This window comes from Fusarium subglutinans (genome assembly GCF_013396075.1).
Source record: "Fusarium subglutinans strain NRRL 66333 chromosome Unknown NRRL66333_c0000172, whole genome shotgun sequence".
Classification (NCBI taxonomy): domain Eukaryota; kingdom Fungi; phylum Ascomycota; class Sordariomycetes; order Hypocreales; family Nectriaceae; genus Fusarium; species Fusarium subglutinans.
In genome coordinates this window covers 1-23,267 of record NW_023502235.1, presented here as the reverse complement: position 1 = coordinate 23,267, position 23,267 = coordinate 1, and the positions used below count along the sequence as shown (strand labels likewise).

Genomic DNA, 23,267 nt, shown 5'->3' with positions numbered 1-23,267 from the left:
TTCGATATTGCGCTTTGACCGGCAATGCGGCACATCTCGTTGCTGCAACCTCGGGAAGCGAAGAAAAAGATAAAACACAAATACAGGATGTCAGAATAAACTCAGCAAAAGAAACCCTAATACTTAGCCTGACTTGCCTAAGTATCTTTGTCATCTATAATCAAGGTCCGGAGTATTCTTGCCTTCTCTAGGCAGCTATCATTGCCATACTTAGAGTTTGAGTCGAAAAAGGCCTCAATGACATCCGCTGCAGAAAATGGTCAACGCCTGTTGGCCCAATACTTCGGCGGGTACCACTTAGAGATAGAAAATGGATGATTCAGGTCAGATGATTGATAGTCCAATGTAAGTCTCTTTGCCTAAACTATTCAGAGTCCAGAACTGTCATTCTCAAGATAACTCATGAACAGCACTAGCCCGTCGATTCTGTGGCAAACAGTATCTCTTACTTATGTATCTGCTTCTTATATTCTAACCAATCGTCCTTTCTAGGAAAAGGTATATTCCCAGGGACAGGTACCTTGAGAAAAGCACATAATGGCTCCCAGCCATCACCTACTGTATACTCTAGAAACTCTCTCTCCTTAGCTGCCCATCTCACTTGCTCATTGTGTCGTCGAAAAAGATCCAGACCATTCTTCTCAAAGTCATCATTCCAACAGAACATGCTGTAGGTTCTAGCCATAACCGCCATGGGAGTTGTTTCGTCAATCACCCGATTATCAAGATAGTGCACGATAGTTTCCTTCATGCTCTTGGCCCGTGAATCTTCTGACCTCACAGTCAAAATGACGGCAGCTTCAGGGAAGGCTGCGAGCAGTTCGTCGACGAATATGGCCGCGGGGTAGTCGGAGACACCTTTATAATTTGACAGTATTGTGAGAAGATCTGTTGGGTGTGAGGAACCATCTGTACCGAACTTTTCATGAATAAGGGCTGTCCAAAGATCCGCGTGGTTATTTTTGCCCACTTCGCGCATGTGGTAGATCGGAGAGATGCCGAGTATTGCCAGTGCATCAGTGAGGGCTGTAATGTTAAATAAGTCGCAGGCAGAGCAATAAGCGTTTGCATGGAGACTTACATTGTGTCCCCGTCCGGGGCAATCCAAGAACTAAAACTTGCATCCTAATATGTATGGATTTGTTGTAACATGGAGATTCGTAGATTTGGAAGCCATAGCTGTCTAAAAAGTCTCGAATTAGGCACGCTCACCTTCTTTAAATACCTAACAATCCGTTGACACCCAATGACTACGAGTTCTGTTCCGATCTTGCCGCGAACAGGGCTAACTACGCTTTATTAGCGATATGTAAATAAATCCCTCGAGTACAGCGACAACTCATGAATTCCCGTATTGCCTGTAAATACAAGCTAGCCTATTTTCAGAAGTTGCTTATCGGGCTGACATGATTAGCGACGCTTACAGTCAGGCTGTGCGGCAACATCTTGCTAAAGACCGTCTTCTTACCAACTGTTTCCATGCTACCCCTTCTCTGCTTATGGCTTTCTACGCATTGCTCTGCGATCAGCAAACCCACCTACCCACCGGGTCCATGTAGTCATGTGTGCTCATGCACTTGGTTTACATCGGCAACTCGCGACAACCTACTATAACGAGGAGGAAACCAATGTTTCGATGAACTTATGTTTCATAAATGCCGCTGTTAGCTTTATTCTAGGAAGACCGTCGAGCGCCGGCATCATGTTACCCAAACCGCATGCAGCAACCCTGGATAAGATACCAGTGGCTATTGTCACGAGCTCTCGGCTCTGTGGAAAGCATGAGTAGTCCTGCACCAAATTGCGCACCTCATGCAAGTTTGATCGCAAGTTGCTTGAGTCTGTACGAATGCTGCAATATACAAAATACATACTGTTCATTTGCAGTTAAGGCTCGTGGTTGGGAGCTTAAATGATCAGACAGAAGTTAGTCTATGAATGGAAGACTGATATCCTGCTAGAGCATATGCTTCACTAAGTAAGTTGCTCTCGCTCTAGGGAGCATTATTACTAATTCGCATCAAAATAGGGCTTGTATTTCTTTTCAGCTGGCCATGTTACTCCAACCCATAGCGAACCCCGTGGCGAAACAGACCATGGACCGGGCGATAGATTGCCTGCAGCCCAGTCTGATGTCAGTCACTAAGCGCCACAACACCATGTCATATCCGCTGATGTCCTGGCGTCCATAGGTAACTATAGATCGAGTTTCATGATTTATCGTCCAGAATGCAAGTATCTCACCCCAAACTATTCTAAGTTCAGCACTGCCATTCTCAAGATAACTAATGAACAACACTAGCCACTCCTTCTACAGTCTGAACCCCCTCCACCTGTCCCGCAACCCACTGACTCCCATCGAATACATGTGTATACACGCCCGAATCACCCACCTTCTTATAAAACAAATATATACACTTCTCATACACAACGGAACTAATATCCCCTTCGAGATGATTGCAGTCCGGTATGAGCAAGGCTGTGGTCCTCATAGAAAGTTTCATCCAACGTTTTCCATCAAATACATTATACCACAGCTTCCTACCGTAAGCCATGCCGTATCCTCGATGTATCAGATACAGCTTGTTCTGATAAACCGCTGCCGTAACACCAGATGTCGCTTGCTTACCAACGGTCCTCACCTCTTCCCAACGCGCTCCGTCAAAGGTAACGTAAGCAAACCTCTGGGAGGCGACGCCGTATTTGGGAAGATAGAACAGGTATATCTTGTCGTTAAACACAACAGCCGTAAAGCCCACCTTGACGTCGCCGATGTTGATATCAGTGTCACCTGCCCAAGTTTGACCGTTGAAGACATTGTATCGAAGTTTCTCTTGAGGAACTCCATGGTGGAAGAGGTAGAGTTTGCCCCTGAATGTAACGGCACACATACCCGGTGAGGATGCGGTATTCGGAATGGCCGTGATTCCTCCTCTCGTCCATTCATTTCCTGATACGTGTGACTCGTAAAACACTTGTGACTTGCCTCGGGGGCTGAGATGGAAGATGAAGAGCTTCTTCTGGAACGAAGCTAGGCAGAAGCCATCAGCGATGTGCAGTCCATAGGACCAAACCTTGTAATCCTTGCTCCAAGTCTGGCCATCAAAGGTGCTCCAGTATGGCCAATCTTCGTCGTGATTTGCGCCGCGGTGAATCAGATGTATCTCCCCTTTGTGGTCTGCATCTTGAGGCTCTCGCTCAGGCTCTGGCTTTGGCTTTGGTTCTGGCTTTGGATCTTGTGGCGCGGGGTCTGGTTGCGGTGTCGGACCAGGTAGAGCAGGGGGTTCGTCCTCATGTCCCCAAGTCGCTAACTTCTCAGCAGCCTGTGAGTAAAGAACCGAAATTCCCTGATCTGGCGCCCACTCAATGCGGAACGTCTCCTGTTGGTCCATCCACACGGCTTGAATCTCAAACATCAGAGGTTTATCCTCCACAAAGGCCCTGTTGCTAGCCCTGACGATGATCTTGGTGACGCGCGGAATTCCCTTCTTCAGAGTATTCACAACATCCTTGCTGATCTGCGAGACCTCCTTCATGACCCTCTGAATGTCATCCAGAGTTGCAACCAGATCGTTGACTTGTATCTCCATGGTTTCGCAATCCTTCTTCTTGTTCATGTACTCATGTCGCGCAGGCAACATCTTGATCTCCGCCTGTATCTCAGCAATCCTCTTCCTCGCAGCCTCTTGCTGCGGTGAGAGTCTCTCCTCAGTCTTTTCAAGATCCTTCTTCGCTTCCTTGTAAGCAGCTTCGAGCTCCTCGCTCTTTCTCATCAATGCCTCTAGCAGTCTGATCTGGCGATTCAGATCTTCTCTCTCATCCTTCAGCATCTCGTCGAGATAGGCTCCGAGTCCTCTGTTGAGGAGACCATTGATCGCTCTTCCAAACTGGTCGATCTTTCTGGCTGCTTCATTGATGGCTGCTTCAATGCTTCGGAAGGCTGGGAGGTCCATTATGGCTTTTCCTGCGTGTCGGAGTTCTGCATCGGCTGCCTTTCGAGCATGTGCTTCTTCGAGGTCTAGTGTGGCCTCGGTGAGCTTGATGGTCTCGTAAGGTGTTAGCTGATGCGTGCGTGTATCAAGGGCGAAACGAAACGTACCGAATATGGCTTGTCATACCAGGCACACCAATATAACTTCGACTCGCACGTCCTCTTCCACGCATACCGTGTTTTTTCGAGCCCTACCAAGGTTAGAACTTGCCGATGGTTCAAAGCTCAGGTACTTACGACACCACCACTGCCAACTTCTGTCCGCCTCCCTATAACTTCGCAACGCATCTCCCCAACTCGCGTCTCGACTGTCAATCAATCTCTTCTTCTCTTGCTCCATAGCATCCCTCTTTGCCCGTTCTTTCTCAATCTCCTCCTCATACTTTTTCATCATCTCCGTCTTCTTCTCTCCAAGCCTTCTTCTTGCCTCGTCTCTCAAATTTTCCAATCTTTGAATCTCCTTTTCATTTTTATCCTTGGCCTCCTTTGCTTCTCGGAAAGCCTCTGCGTACTTCTCAAACTCGTCATGAAGCCCCCTCAATAACTCGTTCTCTTTGTCTATCTCCTTTTGCTTCTTCAAGGCTTCTGCAGTGCACTCCTTTTCAAGCTTTTCTAGCTCACCCTTCATTTTTTTCAGCGCAGCTTTCTTTTGGGCGAGCTTTGTAGTCAAGTCACTCCGTGCATTGTCGATGGCCTTGTCAGCTAGCTTATGCAGTGCATCAATACCGTCCGTGATGCCTTGCAAAATAGCACCCAAGATGTCAGTCTCCAAAATCGCCTCGAAGCTCATCTCGGCTCCCTCAAGGGAATTGTGATTCTTTACCACAACGTCGGCTTTGAGGCTCAGCAATAAGCTCTCTGTCAGCTTGATCTTGACATCCAGTTTGAGGTACTGCGCTTGGACATCAAGGTCAAGAAACACGCTGATCTCGAGGCTGTAGTACCGAATCCTGCCGTCAATGAACAGCTTCTGTCTGTCCTTGGTCATCTCGATGTCCATGGTCGCTCGATCAACACCTTCTTGCGTTGATGTAATCTCCAGACCGCCGACCTTGAAGTTGTCGATCCCTGCTTTAATAACAACGCCACTTTCATCAAATCTGCCGTCAAACTCTCCTTTCTTACCGAAGCACCACATTTTGCCTTGCACTTGGATACCGCGATCGTAATAGCGACCTAAGAACTCAGCGCCAGATGAGACATATAGTTTGAGGTCCTTGAAGACCAGTTTCCCCTCTGCGCCTTTCATCTGTTGCATTGCTTGGTTGTTGATGAGGACGCCAGCGAGCTGAACAATCTCCATTGCATCTAGCTTGTTCATCTCGAGTCGGAAGACTGCCTCGGCGGTGGTCACACGGAGACCCATGTCGAGCTTCGCACAGAATTTTCCAATGTCTACTTGTCCTCGGAGAGCGATTTCACTGAGATTTCGTTAGCATAATGTACTGCTACTGAGTGGGAGGCTTACTCTGGTCCAGTGACGAGAACTGTCGCATATGTAAAGCCTGTTCCGAACCCGAGTTGAGAAAAGACCATATTCTTATTCAGACCAAACGGATTGACCCATCTAGAGTCATCAGACATTTTCCTGCCAAGTCATCAGCCATATATCATCACGATATCTCACCAGGCTTACAATTCTCCTCTCGCACCCTTAAAGCTTCCGACAATGACTCCCTCCACGGAAATAGGGTCTGAGTCTTTGAACGTGAAAGTCAAGGTTGCATGGATGTTCAACTCTGGCCCCGTCGTCGACTTGATGGCGATAGTAGTACCAAAGCTGTGGAGGTATGCAGTATCCGAAAGTTGCACCTAAAACACGTCAGTGCGACCCAGCATGGGCATCCTTGGAGACTTACTCTAAAGGACTCGGGAAGATCAATAGTAGCACTAATTTTGCCGTTCGAGGTTATCGATAAGATGAGCGTGAGTCCTTCCAACTTCTTCTTTCCGTTGAGTTCCTCGAGTTGCGGGAAGGAGTGGATAGTTGCACAAAGCTGTAGGCCTTTTCAAAATGTTAACTCAAGAGTTCATAGTATCGCATCTGTACTCGCCTTTGACAACGGGGTAGTTGTATGCGTCGACCGTTCCCAATACGTCCCAGTTATCTGGCTCCTTTTCGTCTTCCTCGTCCTCTTCTTCCTTATCTTTGTCCCCATCTCCCTCTTCCTCCTTCGAATCCTCATCAGGCTTCTCCTCGGTGACGGTGAACACATCAAGACTGTTTACCCAGACCTCGCCATCCGACACCTTATTCCCAATCGCCTTGGGCTTCACCTCGTCACTCTTCTCCTTATCACCGTCGGTCTTCTCTGACTGCCCATCACCATCTTCATCTTTTTTCTTGTCGTCTTTCTTTTTCTTCTTCCTCTCATGAGATGAAGCGATGAGTGCAATGTTCTTCAGCTCGAGGTTGAGAAAGTTACCCTCAGGAATGTCATTCCAGATCTCCCTCAACCTGACGTTCTCAATCGCACCGAATGCCAGCCACTCCCTCTTCTCTTTGTCTTTCTTCTGCTCAGTGTAAAGTCCAACCTTAATGGCGATCTTGTTGATTTCAACCACGCCCAGGATGCCGAAGCAGTTTCCTCTCTCGGCTTTCTTCGCCTTGTTATCCTTCCCCTTCTTTTCAGATGGTGTCTTGGCAGGTGGCTCATCGTTCAACTTCTCCGAACTCTCCTCTTCCACCTCGCCATCTTGATCTTTGCCCGGTACCTCGGGCTCATTATCGCCAGTTGGCTTAGACTCCTTCTTGTCATCGCCATTCTTCTCATCTGACTTCTCCTCGATTTTCTTTGACTTGAATCCAAAGAAGATCTCCAAGCCCGCCTTCTTGATCATAACCTCAGTTTCAGGAATCTTGACGTCTGAGATACCACCTTGGACTGTCACTCCCTCACTCGCAAAGGTAAGACTCCCGACTGCGCTCGAATGTTGGTTGAAAGTGACTTTCCCGTTGAGCTCAAGCGCTTTCTTGGTAGTCTTTTCTTCTTTCGACTTCTTGCTTGACAGCTTGAGTTTCATCTCTTTGAAAGTGATTTCGTTACCTCCAGCCGTCTTCTTCTCGTCCGCTTTTTTCTCCTCGTCTGACTTCTTCGTTTCCTTCTCAGGCAACTTCTGTCCCGAGATCTGTGCGTGTATTTTCTTGATGTCAGTCAGTGTAAGTTCACCTACCTCAGCCTCCAGATAGTTGTCATCTAGTCATGTTAGCAGTTGACTGTCTCCTTGCGTCTCTGACATACCTCGCGATATCTGTCCTTGGACTTTAAACGTTCCATCACCCAACTTCAGCTCCGCTGAAAGTCCCAGCTTAATCGTGCTGCGAAAGTCACCCTCCTCAAATGACGCCTTGAGCTCCGCATCTTTCATCTGACGCGCGATATTAGCAACGTCTTGTAGGCAGCGTCTGGACGTACCGTAACATTCTCGATACCGTAGATGTTCTCCCACTTGTCCGGTTTGATGAGCAGATTCCAGCTTCTTTTATGCTTAGACTTTTCAATGCTCTTGCCGGTTTTCTTGTCTTTCTCTCCGCCCTTCTTGTTGCCCTCTTTAGGGTTTTCATCCATCGCCATAACAGACTTTTCTTTTGCGCCTGCTTCTCCCCCTTCATCCTCAGCAGCCTTGTCATCGCCGTTGTCCTCTTTGTCGTCTTCCTTCTTCTCTTTCTCTTCCGCGGCAACAAAGTCCCTCGCAATTCTATAGTTGACATCCAGCGGGACATTTGCATGGGGAACTTTGGTGATTAGCACAGTTCCGAAAAAGGCAAAGCCAAAGGACCAAGACTTCTTTTCTTTCGCTTTGTCGTCAGAATTTTCTTCTTCATCTTCCCCTTCCTGATTCTCAGCATCACCATCGCCCCGGTTCTCTTCAGTGCCGTTAAATTTACTAAGCTTGGCTGTCTCGGTATCTCCATTGCCAATCTCGTGATCGCCATCAGTCTCGCCCTTTAGCTTTCCATCTTCGGGCTTATCACCTTTGGACTCTTCTTCTGATGGCTTGTTCCTGGCCGCTTTGGTGGCTGTAATCTCGATCCCCAGCGTCCGGAAGTTTAGTAGATCCCAAGCCTTGAGAGTTAGTGGTGGAAAATATCCTTGAAGGACCAAACTCTCAATCTTGGGCCTCTTGGACTAGTCACGAGTATCCGACAAATAGGCACTAAGATGAATAGACTTGGGAGGATCGTTGGGTCCAAAGAGTTTCTTTAAGGCATCGCCAGCCCAGGCGAGGCTATCCTTGAACAAGACGTCCACTTCGAGTCGCAGACCAGGCTTGAAGAGAAAGTTCTTCTTCTCCTCGGAGTAGGTGATTTCAAGATTCTCAATGGGAAGATTTTTAATGTTAAAATCGTTGATGGAGGGGAACAATGTCCCCAAAGGTTGGCCTTTGAGGGTGAAGCTTTCAGTGTCCAGCTTGATCTTCTCTCTGGCAGGCTCATCTTTATCGTCCTCCTCGTTGTTCTCCTCTTTATCTTCCTTCTCATCTGAGGCTTTAGTGCTCGGTTCTTCGACTTTATCTTCACTCTTATCCTCTTTGTCTTTCGGTTCCTCGGGAACATCAGCGGCATCCTTCTCGGGTCCTAATGATGAGTCAGATTCGTGTCCAATTCAACTTTTACACGAAAGTGGTTGAAGAAGGTGTCTGCAATCAAAATGGATGTAGTCACATACCTTTGTACTTGTATAACTTGGCAGTCAAGCCTTTGATCCCCCAAAAGTCATCAATATCTCCAGACAAGACAAACTCTTCCATCTTGGACCTTCCAAGCTTCTCCTTCTCACCTTCCTCTCCTTTCTTCTCCTCGGGAGCTCCTGCTACCTTGAGAGTAGAAAGGGCCCAATAAATAGGCCCCGAGGCTGGCTTGCCGGGACTGAACGAAGAGCTCCAAGTCGCGAAGCGATTCATCGCAGAGGAGTCGGCACTTTGGATATCGGAGCCACCTCGGCGTTCATCAGGCAGAATAAGGAAAGGCATTGGAGGCTTTTCGTCCTCATCGTCCAAGATCTTGGCAACCAGTTGAGCAGGCTGCCCCTTGCTTGCTCGAATAGGCTGGACGGGAAGATCGGCAAAGCCATTCATGTTCTCATCTGGGATGACAAGACATAGATTGCGCACCACAGCACCTCCGATAACTGTCGCTCGATGCAGAGGAGGACTACCGGACTTGATGGTTCTGTTCCAGCCTACGAAACTAGCCCCAGCACCAGCATCGGGCGGGGTGCCGGGCTGCTCATCTGTCTCGGAGTCAATCTCGGACAGTTCTGGGACCTCAACATCAGGGCGAAAAGCAAGAGGTGTAGATCCTATGATGCGACTGATGGGAACGTCAAGAGATGGCATATCAATTCGATCCAGGTCTCTTCCAAGGGCATCTCCGGGAAGTACTAAATCCGGATCTGGATTAGGCGGCATGAGGCCCCATTCTGGTGGAAGTTTGTAGCTCGATTGAGATGCCATGATCAGGCGTGTAAATTTGAGTAGCTTGGAAGATTGATTACGATTGACCGCTCGCCAAAGGATTGGAGATGGAGCTCTTCATAAATACAGGCCGTCAGCTCCATAGACTAGCTGGCTCAAACACAAACAGCTAGGCCCAAATGTCGCAAACTGAAGATCGGTCGATCATTGGATATGGCTCTATCGAAACGCGCGCAAAACCTGCTTATCAACAGCCCTAATGCTGTCTCACATGCAGGTCTGCACCATTGACGATGGGACACCTCAATATTTAGACACTAATCCTCCCGATTGAGCGTTTAGCTTGATTTGCCGTCATGTTCGATTTGAACTAGCTGGGCGGGGCTTGGCTGAGACATTTGGAATGATGACGATCATCGCTGGCGGTGAGTTCAATCGAGCGAATTAAGGCAATAAACAGATCAAAGCACTAGAGTATGTATGGCAACTTATCTTTCTATTCGACAAGTTACGATGCAGCGAGTGGAGGTAAAATTCGGATAAAACATTATCCGCGATGGAGGACGGAGAAGATCATCTTCAGCTTGTGGCGGGAGACAGATTATTGCCTGATTTGGGCGTTACTAGCTGAACTACTTAAGACTAAACCTCGTGCCGCTGCGGGCCGCGCATCGTTGTCATCCATCCGATCGCCCTTCGTCACCGATCAACTAATCAGTGGCATAACCTTTTGAAAAGGGAGTAATAAAAGATTCTGTGTTGCCCTAGTCACTATGTTATCAGGCGCTTCAATTGTCTTGTGTTACCACTGATACCATCGTGAATGGAGACTCACAGTGTTTGAGTTCAAGTACAGGCTGGGTTTGTTTTGGATAGAACCACATGTCGATGCCATCATAGCAATCACGTAAATACTATCACTATGCAAGATCCTTTAAATTCAGAATTATCAAATTGCTGTATATTGATTAATTATTAATACTTGTTACAATGAGGTGTATAGTATGATGACAATGTTCATAAAATAGGGGCAAGTTTACTGCTCGAGGGTATTTGTGCTATCGCTATCGCTATCATGATAAGGATAAGCTTGTCTCGGTAATTTCTGGAGAAGCATGTCATTCCACCCGCCATCACGTCGCGATCGGCAGTCAACCCGAAGCTATAATGCCACCGAGAATGGAGTTCTCCAAGTCTCAATGATAAAGATAGAATTATTGCAGGCATTTTGACGGGAAAATCAAGATGAAGTCAGTTCAAAATTGACCTCTCCGCGAAATACTGGAGAGCGATATAAATAGAAAGCTTGGCGTAGAAAAGGGGAATTCCTGCTTTGTCATTCCCAGCCTTAAAATAACAGCCGAGGCCCCATCGCGCGCAGGGCTCACACCAATTGATTAGCGGAAAATATCTTGCTTCGATTTAATCTATACGAGGTTTTTGCCCCGCGAGCTTGCAGAGTTCTGGGCCCAACTTCCCCTGGTCCATTTACGAGAAAATGCACATTCGCCATGCAATAAGCTTTACAAGTGAAAACTCTGTTCAATTAGAACTTTGGTATCGAGATGACAGAGGTTGAAATACGCAGATAACAAATTTGCACAGAACAATGCAAGAGGGCAAGAAAAATATCACCAAACTGAGAAGTCTGCTGAAACTATCAGCGTTTCTAAAATTATCCGAACCCTGGCTGGAGCCAAAGTCCCAAGACTTGGGATGAGAGAAAAGGGGGGAACGGGCCAGTTAAGCCTCAATGCGCTATGCAACGGTCTCTCCGAAGCATAAAAACGCATGTCATCAAAGCGCTAAGCGGGAACCCGAACATTCCGACCGTCAGCCCAAAACAACAGACAAGAATGTTACGTGTACAGATACGAAGATGAGGCAAAGTTTCTGTTGGGAGGAAACATTGCTTTTGTAGAAACTATTTAAACACGCAGCCAGCCACAAGGTTTCTGGTTGCGGCTTTGGATCATGAATCATTGGGGGAGGACTGCTGCACTGGGAGGGAGCCATACCCGCATTGGTCATCAATCTGACGTTAGCTACGGGGGGCGCTAGTACCTGATTGTAAGCAGGGATGAGCCCCGTAGAAACCAGCAAAAGCCCCGGCAGTTCTATGACAATGTCCGTGACGAACTTTATACAAAAAGGACAGCAGCGCTTCAAAAACATACTGCGTTCTCCGTCGTTCTATCCTTCAACTTGTGGTGACTGACCCTGTAATACCCCGCAAACCGTTGCTACCGCCATATCCCATCCATTCATTCTTTACACGCCACAATGCCAGGCCGCACTTCCCCAACACCTAGTGTCATGACACAAGAAGCCTACCGAAAGCGAAAAGAGGAAGAGAACAGCGGAGACGAAGAAGAAGAGAACATCAACTACGATTCCGATGACGAGAACAAGCCAAAGAAACAAAATGACCATCGAGAACGTCAAGAAGCGCATCTCGCTGGATACCGACAACAAATGATGAAGACGACCGAAGGACCTCCATCAATAGAACACTCACGCATCCCCTCTATACAAGGCCCATGGATGAACATCCCCGATGATGATAGCGACGACGATGTGCCGCTGGCGATGCTACAGGCTCGAAGTCAACGCGATCGCCTGTCTCGCTTAGCAGGCGTTCGATCGAACCCCAATCTCCGCGCTTCCGCACAACAACACATGATGAGACCTGGTTCGGCGCATGGAAAGCCCGATAACGGTTCTCATCTGCGCTTACCATCCTTTGCAACAAATCTCCCTCAAGATCCTTTCCAAGACCCGTTCCAAGACCCATTTCAAACCAAGAAGCCCATGTTTACGGGCGGTTTGATCAGCGTTATTGCGAACGAGGAGCGCGCTAAGGCCTCGCGGCGGGGATCGCCGAGTGCTGGCTTTCAAGCACCACCACAGAACCCGTTTGCTTTGACGGGTGCTTCGCCGTATATGGCTTCGCCTTATGGTGCGCCGATGCCACATCAATTATCGAGGCCACAAACGCCTTCGGGGCAGATACATCAGCAAATACCGCAGGGCATTCAGGATCAGATGCAGTTCATACAGACGATGACGTTTGGCGCGCAACACCAGCCAAATAATTCTTGGGGTAGCATGCCACAAAGACCAGGGACTAGTGGGAGCATGGCTCCAGCGGTGAAGCCTGCGCTGCCGGCTTATGGCGGGTATGCGCAGAGCATTCCACCGGCGGAGAGGAGTAATGTCGGCTTGCCTAGTCGGTACAGGGCGGTGTCGAAGCAGAAGGCGTAAGGAAAGAGAGGATAGAATGATGGACAGGGTGAAGCGATATGATACCTGACGTGAAGAATAATGGGACCTGAAGACTGTACTAACTATTTCATTTGTCTACTGGGTGTTTGGCGTTCAAAATGCATGATTAGATGTACACAGCCTGTACTCTGTATAATAGATTTTTTAAATCATTGACTATTATTCACTCAAACATTACTATAAAGCATCGTGATTTGCGTCACATGTCCGAGAACCATGTTACTATTATAACATAAAGACAGGCTGGACGCTTAGAGTACCATTAAACCGCCCAACCTCATTTATTTAGTCAAGTAAGTCTATTGTCCATTTCCCTTTATCCGCCCGATTTTCCAACAATTCCCCGCTCCTAATCGACCAGCGAAACAGTAAGCATGAGCCGTCTCCCACGCGGAGCTATATTGAACCGATCCTCCATCTCCATCTCCCAATCCTTCATTTCCTCCGCAACTCTAAACCTTGAACCAGAGCGCATGACCTCGCTTACAGCCCAATAAAGCTCCTGCCACGCGAGATTCTGCCCGATACAATTTCTCTTACCTAGACTGAACGGTGTGAGAGCAGACTTCATTTCGGGTGTTTCGTTGAGCCATCGCTCAGGTATGAATTTCTCTGGGTCGGGGAACACTGAGGTATCATAGTGGTGAAGCCAATTCTGCATTCCGATAACGGTGCCTGACGGTAGAGTGTATTGGCCGAGAGTTAAGGGCTCGGTGAGTAGGCGGGGAATGGTCGAGATGATCGTTGGATGGGCGCGGAATGTTTCCTTGATGACGGCATTGATGTACGCGTTGTTTCTGATGGCCACGATATCGTCATCAGGTATTGCCAGTACTTCCGTGCGCAAACGCTCCTGTATAGCAGCGTTCTCCGGTTTTGAGAGCTCATACAGCAGGTAAGTCAATGTCGACGATGTAGTACCCGAGCCAGCAAACATGTACCCCATAGCTTCCTCAACAAGCTCCTCATGAGTAAGTTTACGTCCCAAGTAGCCATCAACGCCAGTAGCCAACGGCGTAAGCAGATACTTCTCATCATCGGCACTCTTCTCAAGAAAATGATCGACCATCTCATAAGACTTCTCCCGCCAGTACTCTCGCTTACGATATGAGTCACCAATGGCGCCTGGCAATTTGGTACCAATGTCAAATCTGGCTACGAAAGGAAGAGCGCCGTCAAAGAGCAGGGTAAGTGCGCTTCCATCCATCGCCTGGAGGAGCTTCAGAGCAGCTGCGCCATTGGTGTCGTTGGAGAAGTCTTTTGCGAAGCCAGCTTGGCAGATCACCTCGAGGCTGAAGAGACCGCATAGAGTGTATGCATCGACAGGAGATGATGTGCCACTTTTCAGCCGCAGCGCGAGACGTTGGGCATTGACTTTGATCAGGGGATCTAGTAGCGCGACGGATTGCAGTGAGTATGGTGGACTGCTCATCTTTCTTCGTGCGGCATGTTGTTGAACATTTCTGTTGTGTCGAGTCAGATATCTGTCCTTACCATATGAAGTTAAGGAATCAGAGGTGATAGAAACGAAGACTATACTCACATCATCTGGAAAATATTGTCTTTACCCACAAAGGTAGCAGCTTCATAGAAGTCTGGACTTTTGATCATTCCCTTGTTATTGAGATAGATGGTGCGTAGGTGTCTCCAGTCGCTGATTGATACCTCATTCGGACCAGTTCGTACGATAGGGCCGTACTTCTTATGTAGTTCCTCCAGTTTCTTTATCCCGGTTCTGCTATCAGCGCAAGCTCGAATAGGACGGTCGAAGATGTACGTACGTAAACGCGACGGCCTTGTACAGTGTTCAGCCAAACTGATGCTCCGGTGAGCTTGGTCGCGGACGGCCCGGGGACATGCCGGAGAGGACTGAAGAGTAAACGTCCGATGAGCTGCAGAGTTGTCAATTAGAGAGTGATATGAGCAGAGGTACGGAGACTGACTTTAATTGACAAATAAAGCAGGCATAGGGATAGTGAGAGCACTGCGAAGAGCGCTTCTCGAGAGAAGTTCGGGATGTTATCAAGTAAGCCGCTCATGGCGATAGGCGGGAAGATTACAAGGGAGATACCGAGACTACTGTTGGAATCCCAGGCCTAGGCTTGCGATGGCTAATTCATTTGTAAATCCAACATGGCTATTCGTCTTCTTAAATAATAGGAAGCCCGGAGGTCATTGCGGGCCCCGGATGCGGGGTCAAATAACTGAGATCCGGGGTTACTCGGCCCCTCATGGCCATGAAGCAATCGGGATGTGGAGTGGAGTTCCGTTCTCACGAACAAGTCAGTTCTCTTCGATCCAGGTATCCTAAAGTTTCTGTGCTCCTGCTCTCTACTACTTCTATCTCAATTTGTATTAGATATCTTTCATACGAGCAACTACGGATTTTGACTCTATCCAGCATACACTGCATTATAAAATAAACATCGAGTCACGCGGCAGACCCCGGCAATAAACGATGCCGTCTTCAACTCGTTCACTTTTAGTCTAGTGTTACCCCGCAACCCCGGCATTCAGTAAACGCCGGCCTCAGCTAAGTGCATTTATATGGACATCTAAGCCCTTTGTCTCATGCTCTAAGGTCGGTAGTCATCGGCCCTCAAATATGTTCAGCTTCGTGCCCGCTCATCGGCTGATAAATAGACCACATTCTTATTTGGATAACTAGAGCGGACACCATCAACGTCTGATTGGCTCAAAAGGTATCGAATACGACCAGCTATTTTTCTCCGTCGATCAACATTCAGTAACACCGCTTACAGTAGATACCGCATTAACTTATAAAATTCGGTAGTCCCTGTGGGTACTTACTAGTCCGATATAAGCTATCTGATTAGTTAGGATATTAAATAAGGATCTAATAGCTAGTTAAATAGCCTTATTAGTTAAATAAATAAAGTAGCTTTGCCTAGCGTGTACCTACAGGGACTACCGAATTTTATGAGTTAATGCGGTACATCAATCCGCAATAAATATAAGAACGAGTCACGCTTGGTAACCTGCCCTTGGTTCCTTTACAACTCTCTTTCTCATCAACATGAAATCGTTAATATTCACTATTGCCCTGCTGGTCGCAGTTGCTATCGCAGCACCAAGCCAGTATACAACGCCTTCTCAAGTACAGACCAGAGTCGAGTGGCGGAAGTTGTCAAAATCAGCTCAAGCAGACTACATCAGCGCTGTTAAATGCCTGGATAAACTTCCTTCAAAGCTTGGCTTGAAAACATCTCACTACAACGACTCCCCTTATGTTCATACAAAGCTTAATATCCAGAGTGAGTTCAACATCCTTCCTCTTCAGGCCAATGATGCTGACCCTTCCGTAGTCCATTTTGTGGCTCAGTTCCTGCCCTGGCACCGGTATTTTGTCCATATTTACGAGACCTCACTGCGAGAATGCGGATATCGTGGTTCTATGCCCTATTGGGACTGGACACTCGATTCTAAAGACATGTCTAAGAGCCCAGTGTTCTTGAATGACAAGACGCGTGGTTTTGGCGGTAACGGCCTGAACGGAGGCTTTGTGAGCCCGGCGCGACCAAATCCTTTGACAATGTGTGTCCTCGATGGCGCATTCAACAACTTCACTGTGCAATACTATGACAATGCGTTGAGGCCGCATTGCTTGAATCGCGGGTTCAACGACGGCACAGGCCAGGCCGGCAAGTTTCAAGGAAACGCTTATTCGCTGCAGGTGGTGTCAAAGATAATAAACACCTCCATGAATTTCAGTACTTTTGCCACTGATCTTGAGAATGGACCGCATGGTGCTATCCATCAAGCCATTGGAGGAGACATGATACCATCAACATCACCTAACGGTAAGCTTTAAGCGAAAAAAGACCCTCAGCCTGTTTTGTAACTAACGTGTCATGTCATACAGACCCTCTCTTCATGCTGCACCATGCACAGATCGATCGTTTGTGGTGGCTCTGGCAGCAGAAGAGCCCTAAGCAGCGAAACTCGGACTTTTCGGGCATACGCATTCTTGCGTCTGGTGAAACAGATAAGAAAAAGGCAAGTTTGAAGGACAAGATGCCTATGCTCGGCCTCGGCCCTGATAAACTTGTGTCCGAACTGATGACAACGGCGTCGAACTTGCTGAGCTATCGCTATGAATGATCGACACGAAGGTTAGCAGAGTCAAAGTAGAACGGGCAAGGGGATTTGAGAAAACTTAGGACCTTTATCCAAACTAATAAAAAGACTTAGGCAGGTTTAGTACATTTTAGCACAGGTTTAGACCAGTTTATCCTGATACCTTAATTTAATATTAAATGTCTTATTTCTTCTGTTCTAATTTATTTTAAATAGAAAGATAGAATGCGATTTACTTATCCTATTTATATAAGGGCCTTGGATAGAAGCTACAGTGGTGACGTAAGATTATAGATTATCGTAACAGTTTCAGAATTTAGCAAGTAAAAAATATCCTATTTACCAAGCTTTCAAGAACCATATCTCTTAGATAAAGCTATAACGAAACTCCCCCAACTGATTCATCTTCTGAAATAATTTCCTCGAAATCAGGACCCCAATATCTAGTCAATGCCTGATCGGGCGGTGACTGTTCATCTTCAAATTCATCGATCGAAAAAGAAGTGTTGCCGCAATCAGACTCTTCATCATCTGAGTCCAAGTCTGAACAGCTCTCCGGTCTGAAAGTATACTGACCATCATTTTCGGAAAGCTCAAAGTACCCAACTCGGGAGCGTGGGCAACAGGGGCTGTGTCCATGATCAGGGTCGGATTTCTCAGCACAGGAGTACTGGAATACCAAACGACAAATCCCACAGTGATTGCAAGGGCCTTCATAGTAATCCCCAACGAAGCAAGTCCAACAATCTGTGCACAATAGTCTCGAATCAAAAGTGAACTCCGTCTCTTGATTTGAGAACTCTGGCCAAGCCTCATCATTCCAGTAAGGGCAGCGGTCCTCTCTACCACGCCAGAGCTCTTCGAATATGTCACGGTTATAGCCATTTTCATAACTTGCTCTCCGAGGGCGATTGCGTCGAAACTTTGAGATATCATAACCGCAAATATCAAGAACAGTGTCCCATAGATCACCCATCAAAGAGGATTGGGATATAGAGCAGGGTTTACACATGCTTCCATATGCGAAGTATGATGCTGTCCTACCCGTTATATCGGCTATGTAAGGATAGGCGCCCCTTGATATGAGATAGGTCAATAGATCTCGTCGAGCCAGTACCCTTGAGAATGACTTTCTCCTGGTTGAAAAGAACCCGTGAAGGCCACTGGACCTCCAGTCCATAATCTGTAGACTACAGCCGCGGCTGACTAGGAGATCCAAAGTTTGCCGCTCCTGCTCTGGATTGAAGTCTTCTGCTGGGGACTCTGCCCATGCTCGACAGAAGCTATATATAAGGCCATAAATCTCATGCTGAGAGTCAGAAAGTAGGAATGAGCTGATACAAAGGGATCGATATAGTATATTCCTGGTCTTTTGATGTTATCAATGAGCTTGTTCTACATTGTGCAATGACTCTCTCACCTGAATACGGGCATTATAAGTCAAGTTTTTTAACAGTATTCGATGACCCCCCAATTCAACGGTAGGATCAGCTCCAGCATACAAAAGAGCTTCTGAAAAGTTGGTGTCATGGTGGTAATGGTATGCTATTAGTAAAGGGTTCCTTCATTCAATCCTCGTTAGTTCAAGTTGAAATTAAGGACTTTGGAAAAATATTACGTGAGGCTGTAGCGGCTTTGGTCGTTGTCTTGTGCAACCTCGTCAATATCCAATCCTTCCTGGATAAGAAACTTCAACATTGGAAGGTTCCCGACCGCGTGCTTGGATAGGGAGCAGGATAATTAGCTTGATACAGATTGAAAATAATAGATTAAAGCGCAGTGAATGCTTACATGCAGTAAAGACCAGCCATTCTCATCATGGTCATGGAGGCTAGCCTTGTTGTTAACTATCAATCTCATAAGATCTTGGACCGAGCCACGTGAGGCAACTTGAAATAGATGTGAGTGTTGGGGAGAATCTGACAAACTATTACTCGCGGCAACATGCTTGTGAATCGATCAAACAGAAGCTGGCTCCGGTTCACAGATACGGTGATCATTTTCTTCTTAGTCTTGGATTTTACGGTTAGACTTCCAAGGAACCTCCATCCGCATATTTCGCTGTCTAGAGGGTTTTGTGACACAGGGAGAAGCTTCCTCCGTCGTTTCGTTGTCGTGACTGTAAGGACATTGTCGCCGGTGTCCATTTCTTTCCGCTTCCTTTGTTGGAGGATCGCAGCTCTTGGCTTCGTAGACTTAATAGAGTTCATTGGTTCTTTCTAAATTAGCCACTAGTTTGTTGGAAGACAGATAGACCTACCGGTTTGATTGACTCTTAAAGACTGAGCCGAGAAAAGCAGACTTGTGAAAAGCTTCATCTCCTTTGAGACGTCTGCATCCTGATCCTCATTTCCTTCTCTCACGTTTCTAGACTGTGCATCATCCCGAACAGAGTGCAATAGCCGCTCCAGGTCCTCAAATATTTCCTGTGCGTCATAAAATTCCACAATGGATGGTCTCTTTTCAAGTAACCGCATCAATCGAGCGATAGTATCATCTAAAGCGGTCTGCTGCGAGATCGGTGAGTCCTCGTCGTCTAGTTCTACAACCCTTGATGAAATGCCCGATGACCCAATTTTATTTTGGGCAGATGTGCTGGATGTTTGCAGTGTCGCCATACTCTGCTGGAGTTGTTGGAGAGAAACAAGCACATTATTTAATTGTGTTGCGGAAGGTGATGTTTGCTGGAGGTACTCAATACGGTTAAGTATCTCTGTTGACTGTGTTGATGTAGACGATGACTGCTGGAGTTGTTGAATACGGGCAAGTATTTCCGTTGATTGTTTCGCGATGAGCGACGACTGCTGGTCCTGAATGGTGCCCAAGTAGAGTGTGACCAGTTGGACATGCCTCCCGACACTATGACGCATCCGATCGAGTTCTTTCTCCTCAAAGCAAATCTTTAGCTTTCGCCATAATTGGCCTCTTCGACCGTCGGCTCCCGAGACATCCAGTTGGCGAAGTTTGACCTCGAATCCGACCAAATCATCTCTGCATTTCTTGACCATTTGCTCAAGCTTTGATCTATCGATGGGTCTGTTTGTTGATGAAACGACTTGTGATAGTCTTTGAAGAATATTCTGAAGCTGTGATATTTCATTATTGATGGAATCAAGGATTTTCGGGACCGTCTTTGATCGCTGACAGGGCGCCGTAAATTGACTTGGTAGCGGAAAATGCCACAGTTACAAACGTGAGTATGCTGGCGGTAGCACCCACGGGCTCCATGGTCACTGATATTGGCTACTGATTATGTGACGAAGGCAGCCAAGCAGAGAGGTTTTATGAAGATTCAACGGGATTTTGCAATGGACAAAGAGTCGGGTAATGAGGGAAGATTGGCCAGAGCATCTTTGTGTTTTTATCCATAAAACAGGCACAGCCTGATTTGTGACATTGGAAGTACATTCTACCACAGCCACCTTTTCATGGTGTGACATGGCATCCGTTCATTGGTACGTGTTTATTGCGCAATTGCGCAGAACCCTTCTAGTGGTTTAGAGTCGCAAATTAATGGGTAAAGCTACGTGCAGTGTAAGTACGCATAGATCAGGCACTGTGCAAGCAGTTGAGACACTATCTTATGCCTTGGCAAATGCGTCGCACATGCCAGCCACTCAGCCAAAAAGTAATGGCCATGCTTTTCAACCCAAGTACAAAGAAGTGTGCCTAACCCACAATCAAATTGACATTGCGTGTTTCGCGCGCCTATAACCATACAATAATCTTTTATCAAGCTCCTGGTTCCACATGAAACCAGCCAGCGGTCTTTGGAATCTCGTCAAATGATGCTCTCACTGCCCCGTTAGAAGCGATATTTAACTCTGTAGAGGCTGACGCGACAGACCATGCCATTACTGTAACCTTGCCATTTAAAAGTCGAGGAAGTACTAATCAATTGACTTCCCTCATCCTTAAACATATGCAGCATATACTCAAGTTTAGTAGCCAGGCAAACTTGTTGGCCACATCCTCTTAGGCTGTCTACACGGCACTCTCGCGGCAAAGCCAACGTATACTGCTTGCATAATCTAACTATACAACTATGGATTGAGATTGGCTGTAGTAATTATAAAATAGCTTTATACAGGATGTGTGCCCTTGATTAGAGGTCAGCCTGATCGAAATCGGTGTTTCACATGCCTTCAGGATACTCGGGCTGACTATTCACCCGTTCCGTACAGGGATCAGAACAGGGGCCCTGAGCTCCTTTTAAAACATGTCAGATTTGTCGTTTGAAGACATGGAAAGAGCATAAAGAGAAAATCGAGCTCTATGACCAGCAGGTGAATCCACCATCTAAATCAGGCTGCGATGTCTACACCTCCTATCTCGCCGTTGTGCAAGGACTGCTCAAAGGTTCTCGATATCGATTTGTTATTGGACCCTAACCCCGACAACAACAAAGGCTACCGCCCATATGATACGAGCAAAATACTGTACCGGTTTGATGACACATGGCCAGAACTACCAGGCTTCGCAACTTCTTCTGATTCTGGATGTGGATTGTGTAAATTAATCCGAGACACTCTTGCTTCACAGTATCCTTCGACGGAGTATAAAGGGCCTGTGACTGGCTGGGTGTCGAGGTCCGCGACAGCCATTCATGTGGAGCCGAGGAAGGTTTTCGATTACACCGTCAGCGTAAGTAACGGGTCGAGTTCGTATGAAACGCTAGCATACGCACAGCTTTTGCCCTGTTCTGATGACGGTATGCATTACTTTGCCTTTAAGCGATGAGGATGTACTAACAGTCAGTAGATAGCATACCGTTTCTGCGCCCACCTCTTACAGAGGTCCTGTCAAGCCAAACACTCAACTTCACCAAAAAGTCCATTGACCATTGTGCATCGACCTGTCATCCATGGAAGCCTTCTGGCTCTACACCCACGCGACTATTGGACATTGGAGAATGCAAAGCAAACGGACGCATCAGGCTCATCCAGACGGAGGGTTTGCCATGGGTCAAATTCGCAGCGCTAAGCTACTGTTGGGGAAACGCGGAGGACGCAGCTTATCAGCCCAAAACCAATTCCGCAAACTTGTCAGAGAGACTCAGCGGATTTGGTATCGATGCTATGTCTCCCGTCGTTCGCGATGCTATCATAACTTGCGAAGCGTTGGGCATGCGCTACTTATGGGTCGATGCGCTCTGTATTCTACAGGGCAAAGCTGATATCGCGGACTGGGAAGTGGAAGGCCAAAAGATGAACGACATATTTCGCAACGCATACGTTACTCTTTGCCCCTCGTCCTCGAACAGCTGTAGAGAGGGCTTTCTCGGTCAGCGCCAGCTCCACCCTGGCATTCGGGTGAAGACGCCGATCACCTCAAATGCGGTATTCCAGAACGAGAGTCGGGAATATTCCATCGTCCCATACGAGATCAAGGCGAACTCAGCATCCTTCATGTTCACCTTTGAGTTCACAGATTCCAAGTGGTACAGCCGCGCCTGGGTATGGGAGGAAGTCAACTTCTCTGCTAGGCTCGTTATCTTCAGCCCGACGTTTGTCTTCTTCCGGTGTCCAGAGATTCTGATCTGCGAGAATGGCGCTAGAAACGAGACGGCGGTTATCCAGAAAGGACTAGGGGAGTATCACAGCAAAAGATACCAAGAAGCACAGGCGTTTGCGTTCTTTAGAAAGTGCGCGGAAAGTATCTCAACCTTGGATATCAGCTTCGAATCAGATCGCTTAGCTGCAGTCGCAGGTGTTGCAAAGCAAGTCGCTCAAGCTACGGGGAGTGAATATGCTGCAGGCCTATGGGTTGAGGATGTTTTCAAGGATCTAATATTCGAAAGAAATACTCGTGATAAGGGCGGGCTTGAGAAGTACGTCAAGTCGTTGCGGGACAGGCATTTGGATATAGGGCCGACGTGGTCGTGGCCTGGGCATTGAGGCGGAGTCTGTTGGGACTCGAACTTCTCGTCTGTGAACCGAGAGACCTTGGAACTTGACGGCGGTGAATGGGAGTATGAGTGCAAGTACCTCGACATCACCACTGAAAAAGTTGGCGATAATCTGTTTGGCCAAGTAAGCCGGGGCTCTTTAGCTTTGACTACAAAAATGGCATCTTTGACAGAAATAGCAGCACTTAGCGATGGAGACGATGATGAGTTGATCAAGGAGATGTTGTTTACGCCGGAGTATAGCAGCCAAACCGCCTGCGGGATTAAGTGGAATTGGGACGTTGATATCACGGACACGCCAAGGGAACTCGCAGATAAGATTCTGGTTATTGCGTTCTCTACGTGCTTATACAAAGCTTGCCTTTATATTTAGAACCTTTATAGCTTAATATAGAAGCTTTATTTAATAAAAACCTAGCCTTAAATATAACTAAATCTCTAATAAGCTTTTCTACCTAATACTACTTACTAGTTTAACTTTTCCCTTATAGTTATTACTTACTACTTAACGTATTATTAAAAATATATAAAGTTAATTCTTTTTTATAAGTTTACTATATTATATAC

General features: G+C 47.1%; 6 protein-coding genes across 6 annotated transcripts; 3 read left to right on the top strand and 3 right to left on the bottom strand.

The window, feature by feature from the left end:
• Positions 1 to 324: 324 nt before the first annotated feature.
• On the bottom strand, positions 325 to 9,448 carry FSUBG_10192 (uncharacterized protein; the record flags this gene model as incomplete). The annotated part of the gene is made up of 15 exons (XM_036674746.1): positions 325 to 364; positions 450 to 1,026; positions 1,082 to 1,111; positions 2,546 to 4,046; positions 4,100 to 4,182; positions 4,229 to 5,412; positions 5,460 to 5,579; positions 5,628 to 5,803; positions 5,851 to 5,988; positions 6,089 to 7,120; positions 7,166 to 7,188; positions 7,234 to 7,360; positions 7,408 to 8,113; positions 8,165 to 8,570; positions 8,662 to 9,448. 15 exons carry the CDS (start codon positions 9,446 to 9,448, stop codon positions 325 to 327), a joined length of 6,930 nt encoding a protein of 2,309 aa, XP_036534300.1.
• Positions 9,449 to 11,692: 2,244 nt separating this feature from the next.
• FSUBG_10191 (uncharacterized protein) lies at positions 11,693 to 12,673 on the top strand (the record flags this gene model as incomplete). The annotated part of the gene is made up of 1 exon (XM_036674745.1): positions 11,693 to 12,673. One exon carries the CDS (start codon positions 11,693 to 11,695, stop codon positions 12,671 to 12,673), a length of 981 nt encoding a protein of 326 aa, XP_036534299.1.
• Positions 12,674 to 13,043: 370 nt separating this feature from the next.
• FSUBG_10190 (cytochrome P450 monooxygenase) lies at positions 13,044 to 14,733 on the bottom strand (the record flags this gene model as incomplete). The annotated part of the gene is made up of 4 exons (XM_036674744.1): positions 13,044 to 14,157; positions 14,238 to 14,489; positions 14,540 to 14,586; positions 14,638 to 14,733. The coding sequence occupies 4 exons, from the start codon at positions 14,731 to 14,733 to the stop codon at positions 13,044 to 13,046; spliced, it is 1,509 nt and encodes a 502-aa protein (XP_036534298.1).
• Positions 14,734 to 15,731: 998 nt separating this feature from the next.
• Positions 15,732 to 16,816, top strand: FSUBG_10189 (Tyrosinase; the record flags this gene model as incomplete). Its single annotated transcript, XM_036674742.1, has 2 exons — positions 15,732 to 16,515; positions 16,578 to 16,816. The coding sequence occupies 2 exons, from the start codon at positions 15,732 to 15,734 to the stop codon at positions 16,814 to 16,816; spliced, it is 1,023 nt and encodes a 340-aa protein (XP_036534297.1).
• A 1,983-nt stretch (positions 16,817 to 18,799) lies between these two features.
• FSUBG_10188 (uncharacterized protein) lies at positions 18,800 to 20,020 on the bottom strand (the record flags this gene model as incomplete). The annotated part of the gene is made up of 3 exons (XM_036674741.1): positions 18,800 to 18,987; positions 19,053 to 19,816; positions 19,938 to 20,020. The coding sequence occupies 3 exons, from the start codon at positions 20,018 to 20,020 to the stop codon at positions 18,800 to 18,802; spliced, it is 1,035 nt and encodes a 344-aa protein (XP_036534296.1).
• Positions 20,021 to 21,106: 1,086 nt separating this feature from the next.
• Positions 21,107 to 22,689, top strand: FSUBG_10187 (Neutral alkaline non-lysosomal ceramidase; the record flags this gene model as incomplete). The annotated part of the gene is made up of 3 exons (XM_036674740.1): positions 21,107 to 21,436; positions 21,482 to 21,503; positions 21,554 to 22,689. 3 exons carry the CDS (start codon positions 21,107 to 21,109, stop codon positions 22,687 to 22,689), a joined length of 1,488 nt encoding a protein of 495 aa, XP_036534295.1.
• Positions 22,690 to 23,267: the final 578 nt, after the last annotated feature.